Source organism: Leopardus geoffroyi, chromosome C3 (assembly GCF_018350155.1).
Source record: "Leopardus geoffroyi isolate Oge1 chromosome C3, O.geoffroyi_Oge1_pat1.0, whole genome shotgun sequence".
NCBI classification, from domain to species: Eukaryota; Metazoa; Chordata; class Mammalia; order Carnivora; family Felidae; genus Leopardus; species Leopardus geoffroyi.
In genome coordinates, this window is record NC_059338.1 from 56,388,690 (window position 1) to 56,412,409 (window position 23,720).

Genomic DNA, 23,720 nt, shown 5'->3' on the forward strand with positions numbered 1-23,720 from the left:
TCATGAATACTCATCTGGGAGACCGTATAGTCAAGACTTATAGTCAAGACTCACAATAGCCTATTTCAGTTACTAGCAATTAACCCAGGAAAATTAGGTTAATGAAATGTAATTAGTCCCAGATCACTAGGTTTTTCCAGAAATGCACATCCTTAACTTAAAATCCTTACAGCACTGGTGTGTGTGTGTGTGTGTGTGTGTGTGTGTGTGTGTGTCTTATAACTGAGAAATAGCTACTATAATTAAACTGATTCCTGCTCAGTGTCATTGATCAAGCAGGGGCTGATGATTGCATATTCTTGATCCATTAAAAATATCTTTTCATAGTTAAAAAATGAACAAATATCAGTGCAGGTTAGACCTACTCAACAGACCATCACTCTACCACCGTCTACCGAATGAGGCAGAAGGGACCCCAGTTAAGGTAGTTTTCACTTAGGAGTCAGATAAATGATCAGAATAACCTGTTAAAATGGGGCAAGGTTTTTTTAGTAATATCCCCAAAGTTCTCATTTGTTTTCGAAACCCATACACATATCATTCAATTCCTATATGAATTACATGCTTCCATTCAAAACACTACCAGAAATCTAAGCAAACCTGTAAATCTTACACTCAAGAAATTGCTAGGATATACTGAAATCTAAGATTTCAGTGAAATCAAAGATGTAAATAGTGAAGAAAAGAGAAGTGAATTTGGGAAATGTTCCTAAGTTATAGATTATAAAGTGAACCAAATCAACCGGGTTTCTGTGAGAGAATTAAGTCCTAAAGACGGTTCTTAGTACCATTCAACATGTGCAGGAGAGAAGCTGAAATGGTGAGTTATCTGTATTATTTGTTAAACACTGAGAGTCAAAATGAAAGACTTCTGAAAACAGAAGGCTAAAACTTTATGAGACAGCATAAAGAAAAACCTTCCCTGATGGTAAATTGTAGAATGTCATAGAGTATTGCATTTTTAAGCACTTGACCTAATTTTCCAAGGAGTCTGTTTTCCAGCCTTTGAGATTCTAGACAAGCAAAGTCCTATTTAATAGAGATTCCCTCCTTTTTTGATGGTCAAAGGTGTGGTCCATTTTCCTTGGCAGACAAAGGGAACTGGAACCTTGGGGGATTATTTTCATTAAGTGAAGATGCTACTATTGTTTTCTAGAAATGTCTACTAGAGTTGTGACTTCAGTTTCATCTACTGTAGAGTCATTTTTGCCATTCTTGCATCATAGTTTACTAACTTCATCTGACAGTCTGGTTTGAAGACTTCATATGGTAACACATCTCTTAGAAATACTGAGATTCTCTAATGCGGGCCAGATATTAACATCCCAAATGAGATGAATGTTGGTCCACTTTCCATCTCAAAACCAAATCAATGCAAATTAGACTTGTATGTCGCACTGGTCACACTGGAAATTGGATTTTCACTGGAACATTTTCCCTTAAATGGCAGCCTGAGCTGCTAGAGTTGAGTAAGTACCCCTGTCCGACTGTACTGTGGTGCCACTCTAAGGACAGCACTGTATTAGCGATACTCTGACGATGCCTTGTAGGTAGCCCTCAAGTTAGTGGGGCTTGAAGACAAAAAAGCAGCTGATATTAACGAGTTTTGCCATTCCCTAGGAGCTTAATAAATGATAACATTTGCACTTGATAAATGTCTAGGAAAATTATTAACTTTCAAAAATGGATTCAACGTACTCCAGCACCTTCCATAACCCTAAGAAATAGGACAAAAGAACAGAGGCAGTCTTACTTCATGGCCTCTAAACCAATGTTTAGAATATATAATCCTGCAAGTAGAGACCATAGGGAGATTTTGTGCACATACTAAAGAATTACAAGTCCGTGTTTCCTCCGGTAGTTTGACATGGGTCTCATTTTTCAACTTGCACCGAGAGAGCCATAGAGGCAAGCAGAGAACAGTCCTTTGACACCCCGGTGGCAAGCAAGACTTGTGACAGGTCAGAGAAGACAGAATTAGTGAGTGGGTACTCTAGAGCAGCTTAGTCATACTTTAAAAACAGCATGAAAAGTAAGTTGGGGAGGGACCTGCTTCCTAAAGTGACAACAGATGCAGGAGAGCCTTGAATGGCCGCCAAAGTGAAAGATTGTTTGTGACCACCTGTTTCCCATGTCATCAAAACGTATAAAGCTCTGTGTTAGGAAAAGGGAACCTTGAAACGTTTTCTCACAGGATGGAAACAAGTGAGAATAGTTAGCTATTTTGGACAGATTTTATAGGCACATTCCAAAGGTGAAATACCTGCTCGTTCCTATACAGGATCAAGCTTCCCGAGATTAGAAAGTGAGACAGAAACTAAGTGATTTGTATAGATAAAGCACATGATAACTCCAAGAGCCTCCTTAGCAACCCTGAGAGATCCTGCGCATTGGTCCTGCCTTCTAAGAATCACCTGCTCCTCTAACAGGATGCAGACATGAGCTGAGTACAGGGACTGGGCTTATGGGATTTGGCCGAAGCATCATTTCTATTGAGGTTTGAAGAATGTATGTTCTTTGTGTCTGTGACCAAGAAACTGCATTGCCAAATACAATGCATGGAGGAATTAGAGATGAAAAGGAAATGCTTGTATCCCATCTGTCGATTCAGCAGATCTGCACCGGGACTTGCACAGACCTGACACACTGAAGCAAGCTTGAAATTTTTCCATCTCCTTATTTGGAGATTCCTAACAGATGGAGCTCGGCCACAGACAGCAGAATGCTAACCACCAGCAGGGTTCGAGTTCTGTTTGCACTGGGGACAAATCATTTCTGATCATTTCAACCTACCCCGAAAGGTTGTCGGGAGGAGGAACGTGTTCTAGTGACTGCCAAACACCAAGGAAGCATGGAAAATTCTATATACGGTATGATTTTAAAGCCAGGAAACTTATGGACATCTGCCCCTCTGCTTTCGAATCACCCGTGGTGTTATGTCCCACAGATCACAAAGCAATTGAGGAGCACTGGGGGAAGAATAATACCTGCCTCAATTTTCAACTCTAACTTTGTTTTCTATTTGGCCCTTTTGGACAAATGATGACAAGCTGTTGAAAATTTCCCCCCAAAGACAAATCTGTCAGCCCAAGAAGCCCATGTGTCATCCTGAGATCCTAAGGTTTCCCCAGCTTAGGGTTTTTTCCAAAGGCTGTAGAGCTTGAGGCATGTGTGACCCTGTCTGAGAGGTGTGGAGGTTGGAGACCATCTTTCTGGCTTGTCCTCTCGTCCGTGCAAGAACAGAGGTAGACCTGCTCCGTCTAAGACAACTCAATACCAGCTTTCCTGTGGACATTTACTTATAAAGAGAGACCCCATAAATCCTTTCGGAAACCATCTTTCGTGACTTAAATAGGCATTTCTAATTCCGTTTTTAAAATTCAGGAGCTGATTTTTTTAAGGGCGTATTTAGCTCTTAAAGTAGGTACACTTGGACCACAGTTCATTGGCAAGCGAGCCTGGAGTTTGCACTGAAGGTTCTGTGAGCCTTCTGCCATTTTTAAATGTTCTTTCTAGACACGTCTTTGTACCTGGAGCCTTGCGTCTTTCGTCTCAAGGACTTTCTTATCTCCTGCTTGAAATGTACAGTGACTACCTGAAATCAAATGCCCCTGGCAGATACGCAGTAGGGAAACGTTGCTAGCTCAACCTTAGATGCAAGGCTGCATGAGGGACCGATGATCCAACTGGCCTGGGGAAGAGCAGGAGCCAGGATGAGAACGCAGTTCTTCGGACCCCTGCCCCATATCCTAGCAGTCATCGAACACCCGGTGTCGATAGCATCAGCACCACGTGGAAGCACGTTAGAGATGCAGACCCCGACTCCTGCTCCAGACTCACAGAAAGAGTCTGCCCTGTAACACGCTCCCAGGTGATTCACATGCTCAGCGATCTTCGAGGAGCCCTGCTCCAGGCCATCAGACCACCCTTAGCTTGAGGGACACGTATGCTCACGGCTCTGGTTTCCCGGGGGTATCCCCCACTTGAGGACCTCACTGCTGCCATTGCTACAGCTGCAAGCCCCGCTTTCTCGAACACGCTTCATTCCCACTGAAACCCTGCCCCCGCAGCAGCCACCCTCTTCCCCCTCTGACAAGTTACCTTTTCAGTGTCTTCCGTTAGAATCCGTTATGAAGCCCCTCGTGTAAACAACATCTTGGGAGGGACGAGGATCTATTTTTGAAAGCGTGAAAGGGAGAAATGAGCCAAATGCGTTCAGCGGATGTCAGGCAGCACCGTGACCACGATCAAATGGGGGAGGAGGAGAAGGGCGGGGGAGGGGAGCCGTGGACAAGGATAGCTGGCCTCTCTTTTGCTTGTCTCGACTTTTCTGTGAAGCCCAGCCCCCCCTCTGGAATGGGCACCACAGACCCAGCGCTGCAGATCCAGGCCATTCTCTACCTCCCAGAGGAGAGGATGTCTCCGGGGAGGGGCTTCTTGACCACTTCACGGAAAATAACAGTTAAAAGCCTAGGATTTGGTCGATCACTGCTCCCCAGGAGGCAGAGCACCACTAGACTAGTGAGTCTTAATACCTCTGGTGTGGTGCAAGCTCTCCTTCGCCTATGGAAAACAGATCTGAGCTAAGCAGCGGGCCCATGTGCCAAAAACAAGCTTCCCTCAACCGGCTGTGAGTAAAGAAGACACCTGCTGGGACAGTAGTGTCTGTGTCGTCAGAGAACGCTTCCCTCCTCCTGGTGACTCAGTTGCCTGCCTGATGTCATCACCTGTAACATGCTCAAGGGAACGGACAAGGCCATGCCGTGCTATAAATAGGATGAACCATATGTCCCGGTTCCGCCTGTTGTCCTGGTGTAACTATTCACAGCGGTCCCCTTTCACTCTCAACAGTGTCCCAGCTTGGATGATAAATTGTACAGCCGCCACTCTGGATATAAAAAACACCCAGAAAGAAAAAGGGTTGGCTGCTTCCCATCCCATAATTCTGCCCAGATGCAAACAATTGCTTTGAGTCTTGGTTTCCTCCTCTCTTCTTCCAGGGGAGAGTCGCGGAAGTCAGCAAACCGTCCCCCCTGGCCAAACTGCTCACTGTCCCTGGGTTGCAAGGCCAGGCCACATCCGAGGGGAGGCTCACACACCCCGGAAGGTGGCTGTCAGCTGTAGGCATGCTGCACCGATCTGAGACCGAGCCTGAATCAAAACGGCATGATCACACAGTCTCCCGATCTTCTAGTTTTTATTACGTCCAACGTAACATAAGGTTTAATTTGAATGAAAATATGGTTATGTGGCCTAATATGTTGGACCGAAACAGGGATCACGAGCACTGGGTCTCGTTCTGCTTGCTGAAGCTTAACCTTGGGCCACTGTTCAGTTTCTTCTTTGGAACCAAAGCAAGGACAGAGCCGCACACAGGCGCGTTCCAAGGATTGACCGAAAGAAATGCCTTTTAATGAATGTCACACGTGAGATAACTAACTTGACATAATAGTGCCAACAGAAATAGCCCATTAATTTTTTTTATAACACAAAAGGTCTATCATTGCCTTCGCTTTTCGTCACGTGTTTCTCTTTTATGTTTCCTAAACAAGACATGTTTCCTACCAAGCTTCAATATGTGAAACCATAATGTATTTTGGTTCTGAACATAGCAGAAAAACCTCCGAGTAACAGAATAGCTTTGCCACTGTTAGAAATTCATCAAAATAGAAACACTTCAGTCAACATTGGGTCAAAAACATTGAGGTTGATTAAATTACTGCTTTAAACCATCATTCTACTTCTGTCTGGAGATTAATTTATTCTTCACACAGAATATGAACAATCAGATTCTATGCAATTTTTAATTATTTTTTTTTTTTTACAAATTCTGTATCTAAGAGAAAAATTATATAAAAGTATACCATGAAATGAGTAAAAAGCACTAGTTTATAAGATTTTAAATGAAAACAGCAGAATACAAAAATATGTAGACTAAGGCTACACTATATAAAATACTGTGCTCTAATGGCAAAAATAAACAAACTCGTCATGTAAAAATGGTAGAATTATGGTTTTTTTTTAAATGTACCTACTATTTCTCCATAAACTTTCAAAATAAAAATAGAACATTTCCCAAAAAGGCACACACAAACTGCACGTTAATAATTTCAGTTAGATGCCCATATACAAAATACATACGATGGAGGCAAAGGAACTTGAACTTCCGCTGAGGTGCAGGAAATCTAATCCAATATTAACGCAGGAAGGATTTCATCCCCACCCGCGCAGTGTCCCCTTAGACTCTCACTGGTAAGGATAACACAGCAGCCAACTGCACTGTTCAGAGCTGAGGTGAAAAGTTCCTAACGGGGACCCAGGCGGAAAAAGGAGCACTATTTCCTGGTTGTGACCAAATCCAAACCAGAGCCCTTGAAACATCAAGCTTTGAATCACATCCATTTCCCAAGCCATGTAGCGAGTCTATGAGCTACCAATATATCAGAGAGACAAAGCAGTCCTCCCCTTGTTTAAAAGACTAAAGAACACGTGCTTTTACAACGGTCTCCAAACTGTGTTTTTAGTAAATCCTATGGGAAAAGAGTCTACGTTTTAAGTAAGACATACAGATGTGACTAACCTCTGGCAATCAGCAAGGCTTACTATATCGGAGAGCGATAGAAATTTCCAATTTCCCATGTATAGGGGTCTCTGAGTTCTAAGACCAACGTAATTCAGGCTGATTTCACAATGGGGGATTTAAAAAAAAAATCCCAAATACATTTATGGCATTTCTTTCAAGGAACTGATTTGGAACAGAAAGAACATTTAGGGGAGGCCTCATGCTTCGATTAAAACCATCAACTTTTGAAAATTATTTGTACATTTCGAAAACGTGGCATTTCACATCAGGAGTTCAGCTTTAGCTGGGAGATAATCTCCTATGATTAGTTTAAGACCTCTCCTTAAACCGCTAATTAACCATAGCAATAAAAAGGCCAATAAATGGACAATAAATGAATTTGTGAATACTTCCTCCACTGCAAATGGCCAGAGACAGCACACGGCCTTGACCCATTTTCTAAGAGTACTCAGATTTAGGTTCAAAGAAAGGCACTTGGGATCAATGACAATGTCTCAGGCACTCACGTCTCAACTTCCCTCTAGCATTCACCTGTATCATAATAACCTGAACAGCGTAATAAAAGGAGGTTGAAAACCTCTCCAAGAGATTGAAATAGTACTCTATTAGTTGCTTCTTTAAAACTTTTCACCTTTTTAATATAAAAGTTTAGCGTAAATCATACATTGTTGTTTTTTTTTTTTTAATTTTAAAGACTCCACGCCCACAAACCGACCCCCAAAGAACTTCAGGTAAGTAGATAAGAATTAGCAATAGAACAGGAAGGTATTTTAGATCATGAGACGTCCACACCTACTGACAAGGACAGTGGCCGTGAGGGTGATCGGGATGATTGTGGATTCTCCTTCCTCACCTCTCTCCTTCCTTCCTCCCTTCCTTTCTCTTTCCTTCCTTTCCTGGTTTGGATTCAAAACCAGTTTTACTGTGAAATTTGCCTTTGAGCCTACACTTAGAGCCTTTCAAGTTAAATTTCTACTTGAGCATGGCGAAACCAATCTCTCTTAAATTTGGAAATGGAGTCAAGTTTTGTTCCTGCATGGTTGCAAGAGGGACTCTGGGCATAGCTTATCAATCTTTTCTTTTAGATTCTTCCCCATCTTTGAAACCTTTGCAAGAGTTCCTGAGTCCAAGAGAAGGTTGCTGATGGCCTGCCCCTCTCTCTTCTGCCCCAAACCCTGCTCCTGGGGCAACTAGTAAGCTCCCGTGAAAATCTGGGGGTGTCAGCAAGTTGAATGTCTCTGAAGAGGTTAACCCAGTAAGAAATGTCAGCCAGCTGCACAAGCAGCTTTGCACGTGACCGAGCGCTGAGAAACGCATGGAAGCGGAGCAAGGGAGGGCGGGCCAATCATTCACCTGTACGGAGAGGCCGTCCCCCAGGACAGATAGTCGGTGGGTCTTGGAGCAGGACGAGGTACAATGGGTTGTTCCACGGCAGTCACGTCCCCTGAGTAGGATTTGAGGAGGGAAGCGTTTTTATTGGCCAGCATGGCTCTCTCATTCCTGCGGAATTTGGCTCTTCGGTTCTGAAACCACACCTGGAACAGCATGGGGAGGAGAGGAGGGCGTGAGGAGGGAGAGGGAAACAAAGAAGAAGAGGTTACACGAATAACGTCCTGGCTGACTGACCCTATAAATGCGTCCCCGAGGAATACACAGGCCAGGGACCGGATTCTTCCCAGAGCAATACAAATATGCCGCAGTCCTTCCCCGGTGGGCCAAGCTAGAGGGCCACTGAGGGCCAAGACTCTTACAACCGGACCCTGAGGTACTTCCCTAATCGAGCCTCCAGAGGTGAGATCCACGGCTAACATACGGGTTGTGACCCCTGTTGCTTTGTAATCAAGGAAAAGAGACAAACCTCATAAGAGTTCGGCCATGGATACAACGACATCTTTTTTAAGTTGTTTCAAAATTCTTCAAAATGTGACAATACCATCTGCTTTCAAAGTACTTATTGGACATTTAAAGAAAAGTCTCTCCATCTCACCAAAGGGGCGTGTGGCAACAATTTACGAGGCAAGTGGCCCGCTTGGAAGGTGCGGGGAGCGTCGGTATAAGAGCGAGGTGAAAGGAAGTAAAAGGAAGTAACAGGGAAGAAGAGCAGCTTCTAGAAGTGAGTTTCCAGGCAGCGCCCCCGTGATGGCCCAGCCACGGGGCCCTGAAGACCAGTGCAGGACACAGGGCCCAGCCGGGGTGAGAGAGCCCACGATTTGTATGCTGGCTCCCATCAGTCGTGGGTGATGAATGTTCCAGCACTTCTAGCATGCGGAACACAGGCAGGGCAGTCCCCTGACGTTCTAGAAAGAAACACGTAAAATAGAAATGCAGATACCCAAGGTTGGAAGTGGACTGGAGCACGTTTCCCGGCAGGGTCTGAGGGATGTGGGCAGCTTGGCCACCAAGGGCTGCACCCGATGACACAGCAGCATTGATCAAGTGCCGCGAGGACTCGGAATTACGCGAGCACATGGCATACATTACTTCCAGTTATCGTGGCCATTCCATACTTTAAGTTGCACTGTTTTCTACTTCGGAGCTGAGGAAACAGGTTCAATGAGATTCGTCTGTTGAACTTCACACATAAGTGGCTGCGTGTCTGTGCTCACGGACATCTGACTCATGATCATACAACTCCTCCAGAGCGCCACGGAATTCTATTCACTCGGTTACTCATTCAAGAAATCTTTATGGAGTTCCTGCTGTGTTCCAGGTTCTGTGCTAATTGCCGGGAATAGACATGAGATTTACTCTCTGCTCATAAGCAGCTCATAGTCTATTAAAAGAAGGCAGGCATGCAAATGTCAAAAACCGCCAAACAAGTCTTTTAGGTACAATTATAGAAATGCATGACAAGATATGGGAGAAAGAAATTCTCTGGTGTGGAGTGGGACAGGTGCACAGCCTTTGGGAGCAACATTCCTATAAAATAGCATGGGGCTGGTGCCCCGCAGAGTCGCGTCACTGGAAGGGCCCCGGGGGGATCTCGGTAAAGGAGAATCTGGACATCTCTTTCTGGCTTCGCGCGTGCCTGGCTCTTTCGTTTCTCATGTGTCCTTTGCATGGCTATTAGATTTCTCATCTTAAATGCAGATGGAATCGTGTTAGTGCCCTGCTTCATAGCATCCACTGACTCGCTCTCCATTACTCACAGAATAAAATCAAAACTTCTTACCATAGAGCAAAGGCTGTTCAGGAATTAGCTCTTGGTCCACCAACCCGGCCACATCGTGCATCACTTGGGCCTCACACACTGGCCCTCCATCATTTCCAGTTCCTATCCTGGACTCAAGACTACCAGACGTATTCAGTGATTTGCCACCTCTGTGTATTCACACCAAATCTCCCTCTGCCTGCGATGGTCTCCCCCTCTTTGTCCAGGTATCAAAAGACTTGTTTTTCAAGATTAAAACTTTTTTAATGTCTACTTATTTTTAAGAGAGAGAGAAAGTGGGAGCAGAGGAGGGACGGCGGGGGAGCAGAGGATCCAAAGCGGGCTCTGTGCTGACAGCAGAGAGCTTGATGCGGGGCTCGGGCTTACAAACAGTGAGATCATGACCTGAGCCGAAGTCGGGTGCTCAACTGACTGAACCAGCCAGGTGCCCCGGTTTTTCAAGATTTAATACATCACCCCTCCTTTGTAAAGTGGTGTAGTGGAAAGAATGTGACTTTAAAGTCTGTCAGAGTTGGATAAAAATACTGGCCCTATTACTTTCAAAATTTGTCATTGAATAGTTCTTTAATGTCTCTGATCCTCTGTTTCCTACCTAAATGGAGGAAATAATACTCACAGGGCTCTTCTGAGAGTTGGCACAGAACGGGTGCCTGACATACGTGTATTTTCACCCTTTTTCACCGGGCAGGTTTGCTCATTCCTTCCTCTGGTCTATCGCTATTTCTTGTATATTCCTTCAGTGTAGGAATCATCTTACTATATCATAACAGTGTGGTATGCCCATCTGTCTTCTCTGCCTCCAGTCTACAACACCCTAAAGGAGAGGGCCAATGTCTTACTCATCCCCGGCAAACCAAAAACAGTTCCAAGAGTATAACAGGTGCCTGATCAGTGTTTGGGGGTGGGGGTGGGGAAAGGAGAGGAAAAAGAAAGAGGAAGAAAAATGACTTTTGCAAAAATGATAAGCTATGACCTCCATCCAAGAGGATTCGCAGTCTAGTTGGGGAAGCTGGCCCCCATACAAGTCAATATAATACGTGTCATGTGATAAATGCCATCAAAGAAAGCCAGAGTCACAAGGGACTGGTTCAGGCTGGGGAAGGGTAAGACTTCATGGAGGAGGAATAAAGTTGCACAGGGAGAATTCTGTCCTGCTCGTGTATGAAACGCCCGCAGCTCTGAGAGGCATGAGAGGTTGGAAAGGAGGAGGAGAAAATAGTTTCAACATATAAGAAAGCATTCGTTCATTGTTGGACTGGGAGGAAGACCAACTCACAAACTGCTCTTTCACATTAAAAAAATTCTTTTTTTCCGGCTTTGCCCCATCCAGGTTTCCTTATTTACAATTCAGATCACCACGGCAGAAGTGGTACTTCAAGGTACGGGGGGGGGTGGGGGGCGGTTATTGGTCTAAAATGACTCATTACACCGCTGTAGGCCAAGCTTGGGGCACAGAAGCTATGGGGGTTTTGAAGGGAGAGGAAGGGATTGAAAAGTGGAAATACGGAGCGTGTTTGGAGAGCTGTGGTTAGCTGCACAGGGGACGAGGATGTGGGAAGGCAGACCTCAGGATTTCGCTTTGGATGGTGGGATCCAGGCAGCAAAACCGAGTCCCATCCCTGCACATCCTGCCGGTCTCTCTCACCCGAGCCGTGAGGGATTGCCACGCAGTGCCCAGTGCCTCACGCTTTCTCCTGACCCACGTGGCGCCATGGGGTCTGGGCCACTTCCCCTTTGGTGGCCGACCTCTTTTTGTTCTCCTGGGGAGCACTTCTAGGTGGGGCGGACGCGTCCCTATGGGGAGAACTCTTGCAAAGTTTCTCGCCAGGCTGAAGGGACCTCCAGGACCCTCTCCGTCAACTCAACCAGTGTCCCTCACGGTACACCTCCTGTCAAGGCACAGACACAGCCTCAACGCCCTGAGGGTCTAGCTCAAGCGCCTGTCAGTCGAGAGATCTGTCATCTGCAGAAGGGAATCCCTCAAGCCCAAACTGAACACAAATATACAAACAATAACTTCCTCAAGAAGACAAGACAGACTGGCCTGGTCCCCTTCCACTCTTACCAAGATGGCGGCCCACCCCCGGCTAGGCAGAGGACAATGAGATCTTTACTTCCAGCAGAGGTAGCAAAGGGCCCCTGGAAAAGCACTTAGCCAGCAGACTCTTATTTATTCAAAGTCGACTCCATGCTTAAAAGTATGAACTCTGCATATCTGCACTCAAATCCGAGCTTAGCTACGCCCTAACTGCGTGAGGCCCGGCAAAATAGTGTAACCTGTCTGTGTCTCAGTTTCCACGTCTGCAAGGTGAAGAATACTATCCACCTCATTGAACCAGCAGGACGATTAAACAGACAGTTTATATAAAGGACTTAGAACACTACTCGGCCTATAAGGGTTCAAGTAGTGTTATTATTACATTATTACCTTCATTAGTACTAATCCCGGGTTGTGTTATTTCTAGATGCCTGGATTGCAGCTGATGTGTCATGGCATTAATGTCAGAAAGAATTGCTGTTCTCTCTCTACGCGGTCTTACGTGCCTTTGCTCTTCATCGCTTCACAGAAGCACAGAATCATCTACCGGAATGTGCTCTTAACGCAGTTCCTAAACGCAAGGTCTCTGATGGGCTCATTTCTATTGCCACCGGGGTCCATAAGCGTGTATATTTGTAACACGTCTCTTGAAGGTTTGCATGTTCCCAAAGTCTGGGAAGGAAAACCGACGTGGGGAACGGAGAATTCATCTCCGTGGCCACCCTAGAGCTCAAATTGAAAGCTGGGGGTTGGGGGGGTGGGGGGGGGGAGGGCCGAGTCAAATGCTCCGAAGTACAACGTTCATACCATGAATCTGAAAGGGCGGGCAACAAGGAGTGAGAAGTCAGAGCTGTAGCGAGGCATATTCTGCCCACCTAAGGGCTCACATCTGATTTTTAAAAATACTAAGCTGCCCAAAGAAACGCAGCTCGGATCCGATTCTCCCTCGTGCTGCCCCTTTATCATCTTTCTCAGCAGCAGCCCCTGTTTGAAACCAACGACCCGTGTTTTCGAGCAGTCTGCAGAGGTGTGCCCCTGAGGTGGTACTTTGGTTACCTGCACTCTGGCCTCGGTGAGGTTCACCCGGCGGGCGAGGTCCTCTCGCACAAAGGCGTCTGGGTAGTGTGTCCGCTCAAAGACGCGCTCCAGAGCCTGCAGCTGGCTGCTGTTGAAGGTCGTCCGGTTCCTCCGTTGCTTTCTCTTCTTCTTTTCCTCGGAGTTCAGCTGGTCATCTGGAGCAGAAGAAATTGATGCTAAGGAGCTAAAGTCATGTCAGAGTCCCCAGGTACACTCTGGCTGAATATCTATGGTAAGGGATCATCGCATTCGCTCACATTCTTATCAAAGTGTTGGAACCAAATGCCACTTTCAGGGGGCAGATTCGGGCATCGGCGCTCTTGAGTTCACAAGCCGACGACCCCCAGGGAGTTCTGATGTTTGGCTGTTGCTTCTAAATCTGGGACCAGACCCGAACCGACAGGGAGACATTTCTTGCACGTTCCTCGAACCCTGTTCTGTCAAAGGTGGCTAAAGGAAAATCTTACTCCTACCCATGATCCCTAGACTTCTCCAGAGATGAGGGAAGAAGGGTGGATTGCTTTGGACCTTATTTGCCTTATATTATGTTCATTCATACAATTTCACAACCAAGGAAACCAACTATTCCCTGGTTCCTTCTCCTCAACATACCCACACAAACACAAATGCAGAGTTACGGAGGGAAAAAATGTGTTCAAACTGATTAGGATGATTCCTGTTTTACCACGCATTCTCCCAGAAACCTCAAGTCATTTCTGACTGCATCTGCTCTCGCTAAGGCTGGCTAGGGAGGCCTCAGCCTAGTTCAAGGATGGTGCTCCAACACCATCAACGAAAGCCAGCATCGGCTTGGGACGTGCCCTAGGAAAACGCAAGCACGGGGAAGAGTACTGAAAGATCTCTGAAACAGTTTCACCCCAAACTGGAGTTCTAGGGCCCTGAGATCTCAGGAACCTTTGGAGAATCGGGACCCCAATTTTTCACCTGTCAAGATCCCCCCTGCCTTGTTTTCCGCTGAGTTCTCCCAAAGGCACCTTGGCAAACTGATCACCCAGGATGCTCTTGGAAGTAAGAGGGTAGCATGCTCCCATCCTGCCGCCTGACACAGTCCAAGCAGGAATGACGGATGTGTGAATCCAAGAGGAACACCTGTTGTGCTACCATGACCACCATCCAGGTGAGGTCCAAACCACGGTAAAGGCCATGTAGTTCTCAGAGGTGCTGAGGCCTAAGACACACGCTCTGCCTGCGGAACTGGACTCACACTTCCAATGGTCTTCCCCTAAGAGTCTCGGCCCAAAGAAAACCAGGAATGAGTGGGAAAGCAGGGCTTGGGCATTTGCTCCACGTTCAGTACAGATTAGCTCTCAGCCAGTTTTATTTCCAACATGTGAGGTTGGAAATCCTGATCCTCTCCGACCATAAACATACAACCCACTCAAGAAAGGGACCAGCATGAATCATGATGTCCCAAAGAAAAGTGATGCCTACCTGAGCTATAGCATTATCTAGATTTGGGTGTGCATTCAAAGCATAGCTTGAATCCAAGAGCTCCTGGTCCAGATCTCTGAGCGCCTGACAACTGAGGCCTCTAAATGGTCTTGATCAGAGTTTTCATGAGTGCTGCCTTCCCAGAATAGATACTTGGGGTAGAGACTGCGCATATCCCCCGGATATTTAAAGCACCCGGATAGAGTAAGTACTTGTTGCATTTGTTTTCAAGGAAAATGTGAAACTTTTCTTGTCTTTAGAAAACTGTTACTGTTGAAAGAAACCACATGATCCCAATCCCATTCTTCCAGCTAAGAAGGTGCCGACACCCATTCTGTCAGCTTTGGGGTTGTGATTCACAGTTGACCACCCCCCTGGTTTCTTCCATTCGTGGTACCCCAACCAGGAGCCCTGCTTTGAAGATGCTGCTGTGACATTTTCAATAAGAATGTCAGACCAGTGGCATCCTGAGAATGAAGCCAATCTAATCATCGTGATCTCTGGGATCTATCAAGGCTGGGAACATTCCACCCAGCATCCTGTTCGGCTACCAGCGAAACCCATTTGCAATTACATCTACACTAGAATTCACACACCTGGGGTCAAACCACTCTCAGCGCCTGCCTCACATCTGTGTTCTCCTTCCTATTAAATATTGGGAGGCTTTCCTGTTGGTCTCATTCTCTTTCCCAAATCTCTTTGTCTACAGTTTGATCTGTCTTGCACTTCAGGTCTCTCTGGGTCGTCTAGGCCTTTTTCACAGTGCCACCATCTGGATTTCATGCTCCTACGAAGCCAAAGTCTGGGGGAAAAAAAATCCTTAGTTTCCATACCTGCCCAGGACTGAGACCAATTAGACCCTCGGCTATTATTCTTATTCCTATCAAGGAAATCCCTTCTTAAGCCAATCCCATGATCTATTTCTTCCCTCAAAGAAGTCTTCCTCAGGTATAACCACAAATTCTAAATCCTTTCTTCTGCTTTGTAAGCCTTTTCTTTTTGTGCTGCCACACTCTGATCAAGAACAAGGGTATTTTGTGTTTTGTTCTTAGTACTACAACCTGCTACATAATCTCTTGGTAGTTCTTTGAAATCGTCCACTGTTCACTCAAATTCCACCGACTGTCCACCATAAACCACCAGCTCCCCCGACGTGGGAGTAAGGGAAGTGGAGAATTATAGTTTGTGACACAGAATAAATAGCTATGATGGCCTGAAACAATTCCAGCAAAAGTTTCCCAGTGAATGTTCTTGTTGTTTTTAACAAATGAAAACACCAGTCCAGATCACGTGCAAGGTGAGAAAAGACACACAAATAACAGGGGTCCACGGACTCTGGATCTGGCAAACGTCTTTCAAAGTGCAAGGATAATGGAAAGAGACACTGAGTGGGCAACAGAGACAGCTTGAGCGGCAGTCCTTGGCTCGTCTGTCTTTGCTCACTATCCACAAGCTGCGCGCTCCCTGTTTTCCTCCAAGAACTCCGAAGACAGGACCCAACACAGTCTCCCGGGCAGCACGAGAGGAAACGTAAACATTGCAGAGGTTCACAAATGTGGGGCATCTGAAGGACCTGTGATAAGCTCTTTTACCAGATTCCGGACTCCGGTTAAGTGGAGGGGAGAGAATGCAGTGTATTTTTACCACTGCAGGTAAATCATCTTTCTCGTAAAACCAGTTGCTTCGAAAGTTGATTTTGATACCCTTGCTGCCCAAGGATACTGATGTCCGATTGGACTTCGGGAAGCATTTCCTGTTTTGAAATTCTGAAGTGGGTAGGAATCACCAAGCTGCAGAATAACCACAGAGGACACGGACGGATTCGTCTCAAAATCAATATTTCTATTCCAAGGTGTTTATGGATTTTATGAAGGATTCTGTATTTTTATGTATGCTGTGGATGACTAGTAAATTGCAAGTATACAGTTACTGCCATGATTTCTAATAAAAAGCTTGGACTCACGAGTCATAAAACATTGGCACCAAGTGAAGCCAGAGAAATTGCCTAATTCAACCCCCTTATTGTATAGATGAGGTAAACGAAGGCTTGAAGGATGAAGTGACTTACCCCAAATTACACTACCAGCTGTGACTGAGCCAGAGCTAGAAGCCAGGACTCCTAATTCCACTCCAGTCTCAAGTACAAATGACAATAGTCATGTTGTATGAAGCATCAGAGATATAAATAAAAACCCCTATTCTGGGAAAATTTTCTGGGGAACACAGGTTTTTCCATATGAGCTACATAAAGAGGGTCTAAGATAGGGGGTGCATGTGTATCACATGTTGTCATTCCTACCAGAACATTTAAAAATGTAAACAGTCTCATCTAGAATAGCTACTTTGATCCAGATGTTCTTGAATTTTCTTTTTCAATGGCTTCTATAAGTCCCTGCTTCATCAATTAAACATGTGCAGGGGGATTTTTGCACAGTAGGAAACCCCGTCTTCCATCTTCTCTCCACATCCATATTAGTCCTTCTTTTCCTTTCGTTCTGGGACACAGTTCAACATCTCTGCTTCCTGTGGCACATCCCAAATGTTACCTCCTCTAAGACTTTGCTGATGACTTCTATCCATATTGATCTCTCCATTCTCTTAGTCCCCACATATATTTTAGTATATTACCAAATACTTTGTTTTAGAGAGGGGAGAGGGGCAAAGAGAGAGAGAGACAGAGAGAGAGAGAGAGAGAGAGAGAGAGAGAGAGAATCTTAAGCAGGCTCCATGCTCAGGGGGGAGCCCGACTCAGGGCTCAATCCCACGACCCTGGGATCATGTGCTGAGCCAAAATCAAGAATCGGACACTCAACCAACTGAGCCATCCAGGCTCCCCTAACCAAATACTTTTTTAAAAAATTATGGTTTCATCCTTTCTGTGTAAATGTTTTGTCACTTCAAGGCACTCATATATTCCTGTAGAAAAGGTAGGGGGTCCCTTGATAAATGGCATGACAATAAAAACGTAAGAGTCGTGGTAGTAATTGTAGCATAGAAGCAGTCTCAGAAAATCAGAGCTTTGGTGATTCATCTGGTTTTAAACGGCTGAATGATATCTGAATTCCAATTATTTTTTTTAACAGCCCATAGCAAATAGTTAGGCTAGCAAATAGTAACCATTTAGGTTAGGTTAGGTTAGGTTAACAGTCTCTTTTGTTTCTGGATCACCTTACCGGTGGAGGAAAGAAAACATTTACCGTTTCTTTTTCGGATAGGTCAGTCGTCATCAGATCTAGACCTGGGAAAAATCTGTGTGGTTCCGATTCCTTTGTAAGTGCAGGAGTTAGTCCTTCATTTTTATTCCTTACTAGAAAAGCAGCTCCGAGATAAATGAATGGTTTCCACAAGCGGAAGCACAGGCGAGAAAGAGGTGCTAAAGGTGTTTGCAATGGATCAGGATGTTAGAACACTCCAGAAAAGAGAGCCCCTAAGTCCTAGGCGGGACGTCCCTTGTACATTCAACCAGTAGTTAAAGGGAACACCAGCTCTGTCCTTGGTTCTGGGCTGAAATTCACAGTGGACTCCACATATGGCTGCCGGAGCCTCCCTGGAGAGAGGGTGGAGAAGACAGCGTGAGGCGTGAGGAGGGCCATCCTCAAGCAGAAGGGCCAGGCGGCACGCCGTGACCCCTACTCACTAGGGCGCCGCACTCACCATGCAGGCTTCATTAACTCCCAAAGACCTCGGCCCTCTTTCTGCCCTGCATCTGGTGGGAGATGCCTCGGAGATTCCAAATAGGTCAGCCAAATGTAATTTAAAGGTAGAGCAAAAACATATTTTAGGAATAAAATCTGAAGAAAAATGTGTTTCGTACGCCTGAGTCACATCAATTTGGAAAGAAATCTGATGCAAGAAGATAAAACGCCAGCTTCAGTAGCAGAAACCAACCACCACATCAAAGCGTGTCTTCTTCCTTTGGGTTGAAAACATGGCAGACAAGCGGATCTAAAGAGCAGCCCGCTGATCATTTTATGGGCCTGGAAGAATGTTTTCAAAGGAACTTCCATTGCACAACAACTACTTACTTTAATGGGATTTGTGTGGTTCAGGCCCGGCAACCTTTGGAGAATTGAAGGGAAGTATAATTGCAAAAGCCACTAAAAACTGTTTAGCTTTTATTGCAAGGCCTATGAAAAGCAGCAAGATACAGCCGTGGTATTCGTTTGAGTTTCTTTGGTTACACTAAGCTGCAATTGCAATTGAGGCAGCGTCCTTTTAATACGCGCCCCGATAGCTGGCACATGGGTCACTTAACGGGGATGGCTGTTGCAGTGTGAGCTCAGTGCGTCACAACGACCAAAGCCAAATGTAGCAGCACATCTACACCTTCTCAAGAGTAGACCTGGTACCTTCCATCCCTGAACCCCAGCAACTGTCAAGAGTGCCCGGGTCTCTGCCAACGCAAGTGTCCAACGTGCAAGCTATTTCCACCTTAGGGTGCAGCTGCCAGACCCTGAATGTCGTGTGACGGTCCTTGATGTGTAGAGTTTTTTTCTTTCCTGTCAACTTGGCAAGTGCCACTCTTTCTTTTCAGTCAAGTATCAGTCCTAAACCCTAGAAACGAGCATGAAAACACGTTAAATGTAATTTTGGGGCCATCTGTCCTTTGGAGAATACAATCCTTTTCCAAGGGACATAATTCTCAATCATCTTATCTACTTTACCTCTCTTAAGACACTTTTCTGAAAAGATTCCTGATCGGAACCCCAATGAGACCCAATATAAAGCCAGCCTCCTCATGCAGTCCCATACTGGAACCCTAGCTTTCTTTTGGGACGAGGTGCATAATTTCCCCCTGCTGGCATTTCCCACGTGGCTCTGAGTCTATTTTATTTATTCATGTATTTCTTTTTTGTTCAAATTCGAGTTCGTTAACATACTGGGTCATCTTGGTTTCAGGAGTAGAACCTGGTGATTCGTCTCTTACATAACGACTCCTGAGTCCGATTTAGTAACCTCAGAGTACAAAGTTTATGTTCGTACTCAAATGAAGCTCTTATCAATACTCAATAAATACATGGGGCGCCTGGGTGGCGCAGTCGGTTAAGCGTCCGACTTCAGCCAGGTCACGATCTCGCGGTCCGTGAGTTCGAGCCCCGCGTCAGGCTCTGGGCTGATGGCTCAGAGCCTGGAGCCTGTTTCCGATTCTGTGTCTCCCTCTCTCTCTGCCCCTCCCCCGTTCATGCTCTGTCTCTCTCTGTCCCAAAAATAAATAAACGTTGAAAAAAAAAATTTTTTTTAAATAAAAAAAATACTCAATAAATACAAATTAGTAATCAGGTGTAAAATATCCTATACTGGAATTATTATTACAGGAGTTCAGCTGCTGAACAAGTTACCTTCTCTTTGATGAAAAATAAAATTCTGGCTTCAGATATGTAACCTACTCCCAATGTCTCTGTGGATGAATCACGTATACACTTATTTTCAATTCATTTTTAGATGTCAAAAAAAAAAAAACCACTGAAAAATAAGAATGTTTCCATCAGACCCACTAAACTGCCACTGGCAGGTGGGCACAGTGACAGGGAGCAGAAGTTGAACTGGCTTCGGAAGCAAGATGACCCGTGCTCTCCCACAGGCCCTGCTACTTCCTGGCTGTGTGGTCTTGGGTAAGACCCCTCCCTTCTCTGAGCCTCAGTTTCCAAAACAATAAAACGGAAGACCACCTACCTCCCAGGGTCATTTGGAAATGTAATGACCACACAGTAGGCATAAAGTCTGGCACATAGTAGGCATTTGGTAAGTGGTGGATTATATAGCTACTTCGTTACCCCTCAGAGACAGGCTGCTCAAAACCCCTGCTGTTGTTTCTTTTTTCCTTCTGTTCACTGTTTGTTGGTATTTAATCGGCAAGCTTTCTATCGTAGCCTAACAGTGCAGAAAGCGAGAAAACCATTCACATGTGTGAGAGGGCTTCGTTCGTTTGAAGGAGGGCAGGACTGAGACCTAGGGAGCTTGAAAAATGAGCAAAAGCCTTAAAAAATCAAGATCTGAGACATGGTGGTTGACCAAAAATTGTACCATAGAAGTCATGCACAGACATTTGTCCAAAAAGCCTCATTCGGGACATGTTCTGTCGTTAGTCAATCCTGGCTTTCTAACAAGACATTTTTCCTTCCTCACTTCAAATGTTGAGGAAACATTCAGAAAGCAGGCCGACTCTCCACTCAAAGACAGGGAAGCCATCGGTACCTTGAACAAGTAATCCCAGAAATGAATTTTAAAAAAGAGACAGACAGGAAAAAGGAAGAAGGCCAAGGGCTATAGCAGGCTATGAAAATTCAATGATTTCCCAGCCTGTTTGCCTTGGGTTGACTAATTTGGTTGCCACATGTCTAAAAACACAAAACTTGGGTCATATTACTCAATATTTATTCAGTGACTTCTTTTTTTCTAAATGTCTGAGCACTTTGGTAAATGCCAAAGGGATGAAAAGAAAACCAAGAAAGGCAAAGTTCTGGGAAAAGAGCGAGCTCTGACTGAGATTTTAAAAGCTTTCTAAACTTGCAGTATTCCAGGTGTGTGGTCCCCTTGGAAGTGCTGATGTTTTGAGCAGGATTACAAACACAGCTCTAGATGAGCCATAGGCTCCTGCCTTCTTCTGGTGCCATTTTTTCCTTTGTAGTGAGACTGTTGTCATCTTGTAAATGACACAACATCAATCTTGACATGAGCAGTAGAAATTGGTGTCTTCATGGGAGGTAACCACCGTGTGTTGGTTTTTTTTTTTTTTTTTTGATGATTCATTTTTTTTTTTGGCAATAAATTCTAATGGTTTTAAAGAAAACGCTGGTTAAAAGAAAACAGCTTTAGAAAAGCACAACTAAAAGCAGGAGGAATGAAGGAGATGTACCTCATTAATGAGGAAGCTCAGCTCTTGGAAGGACAGTAGCGATGGAACAACTCTTTTAGTTGGAGAAAAAGACAATTATGAGGCAATTATGAGGCATTTAAATACTTGAGAGTAGGGGTGTGACTTGTACTTCCTTAACTTTGTCATCTCAAGGGTTTTCTCTCTCTTTCTCTTTTTTTCACCTCAAGTTTTAACTGTAGGACAACAAGCCCACAAGAGAGAAAGCCACGGGGGACAGAGAATTCACGTTTCATTGCAATAAAAGACGGGGCCAAGGTAATTCTGTAACAACACCACATAGAGTGGAAGAGGGAGGCCGGAGAGAAAATAAAAGCCCCTCTCAGGTGTTGCCCCAGTCTTTGACATCAGACTAAGATGAAGACCGAAACATACTAAAATGGTCAACATAAGAGGCTTGGTATTTTTAAGTAATGTTTAAATGAAAGGAAATCAAAAATTGTCCTTCAAGAATAAGAAAAACCACACAGTGATATAAAGCTGAATGTTTTTTGGAGGAATATGCCACACCGTAACATCGCTGCATTTCAAATTTCTCATCTGTCGAATGGGTTGTGTTGAGATATAAACAATACATGTTTTTAAAACTGTAATGATTAGGCATGCACATTTCCTTCTATTTTTTTTTTTATTTTTTAAAGATAAGAATTTTTTCAAATGTTTATTTATTTTGAGAGAGAGAGAGACAGAGAGAGAGTGAGAGTGCATGCCTGAGCCAGGGAGGGGCAGAGGGGGAGAGAAAGAGAGAGAGAGAGAGAGAGAGAGTCGTAAGCAAGCTCCACGCTCAGTGCTCAGCACAGAGCCCATCCCGGGGCTCGAACTCATGAACCGTGAGGTCATGACCTGAGCCAAAATCAAAGAGTCAGATGCCCAACCAACTGAGCCACCCAGGTGCCCCTTCTATTTTGTTTTAAATGCTACTATGGAGCAATTGTGGAGAGGGCTTTGGAGTGGCAATCAGGAGGCTCACATTCTACCCCAGCAGCATTCCTGGCCAAATCCGTGATGTAAAGCCTCGGCAGACTTACGGGCAAAGTTACAGGTTGGAGTAGGTGACTAAGATCTCTTTCAATTCCAACGTTGCAGGTTTCTACAATTGTTTTATATTTTCCATATCTTGCCCAATAGAAAAGTACGAATAATTGCTTATTTAAGGCAATGTCTGAATCTTGTCCTTTGTTGTTATCGTTGTCATATTTTTGTTTTGCCTTGTTTCGTTTTGTCTTTGTTCTGGAACATCCTTCACTAGGTGTTATATTGGAAGAAGACTATACTGTAATTACCCGTGCCTGGAGAAAGCCCAGGTGATTGACCTGTTCCTCTATATCCAGAGCATACTGCAGAGGTCAGTCTCCAAGCTGGAGTCAATGTGACTATTTTAAAAGAAATTTTAAAAAGCAGGGGGTCAGAAAGTGCCTGGTGGCTCAGTTAACGGTCTGACTCCTTCAGTCAGTTAACCAGCTGACTCTTGATTTCGCCTCAGGTCATGATCCCAGGGTCGTGGAATTGAGCCCCGAGTTGAGCCCCACGTCAGGCTCTGTGCGGGGCATAGAGCCTGCTTAAGATTCTCTCTCTCCTTCTCCCTCTACACCTCTCCCACTTGCACACTCTGTCTCTCAAATAAATAAATAAATAAATAAATAAATAAAATCCGGTCACCTTTAAGCACAGTCTAGAGAAAGAGGAAATCTGAGAGGTTCCTAAAGAGACAGCTATTTTAATCTTTAAATTTGCCAAACAGAAATGAGAATAACTGTTATTTCTCTTCTTTCTTCTACCAGCTTTGACCTCCTAACCACGGCTTAGCTAACCGTGGGCTTGCTGAGAACACTGTCTATATCAACCACCTTAGGCTAATCCCAAAAGTGACATCACTAACAATGGTCACACTCAATCTTGACCTTCACAGGTTTTCACTAGCACCCAGTTCATTCATTTGAACAAATATTTACTGAGCATGTGCTAAGTCCCAGGCAAATACGTGCTCTGAGAAATGTCGACAAACCCTTTCAAGAACTTCATCCCTGGTTTGGGGAAAGAAGTCACAAGTACTTGAAAAGTAAAGTGACAGTAACCAAGAGATATTCCAGGAGGGGTGGCAGCCAGCAGAGCCAATGATAGGCAAAGGAGGAGGGCAGAGACAGCAGCATGAGTGGTAGGTCCAAAGACAGTCTGTAGAGGTTTTCTCTGTCCTGTGAAAGTCCAGCATCCCTCTCTCAGCCACATTGTGACATGTCACTCCATCACCCTACTCTAGTTGTGCTGCAGACAGTGGTGACATTTTCCTTGTCTTTCATTTACATTCTTCTTTCACCTTGATTCTGCCCAACTCCACAAGCTTACCTGTATCCACTGACTCTTTACATCGATGGCTCCTTGTCCTTCTCCAAGCCTCAGTTTACCTGTCAGCAATTCACAAGGACCTTCTCTGATCACCAACCAGAAGCAGCCTTCCTATCATTATTCTCTGTCCAGCATCTGAACCATCTGCTTTATGACAACCCTTCTGACCATCTGTCATTAC

At 44.9% G+C, this 23,720-nt stretch overlaps 1 protein-coding gene across 3 annotated transcripts in view; it reads right to left on the bottom strand.

Annotated features, from left to right (window-relative positions):
- Positions 1-23,720, bottom strand: part of PRRX1 (paired related homeobox 1) — an 80,937-nt gene that overhangs the window by 8,724 nt on the left and 48,493 nt on the right. For 2 of the 3 annotated variants that reach the window (XM_045452964.1, XM_045452963.1), the window contains exons 2-3: positions 12,850-13,025; positions 7,937-8,118 (exon numbers count right to left, since the gene is read on the bottom strand). In XM_045452964.1, the coding sequence (XP_045308920.1) occupies positions 7,937-8,118; positions 12,850-13,025 (358 nt within the window). Of the gene's footprint in view, positions 1-4,101; positions 4,174-7,936; positions 8,119-12,849; positions 13,026-23,720 lie in introns of all 3 variants that reach the window. The other variant, XM_045452965.1, reaches the window with a different exon arrangement.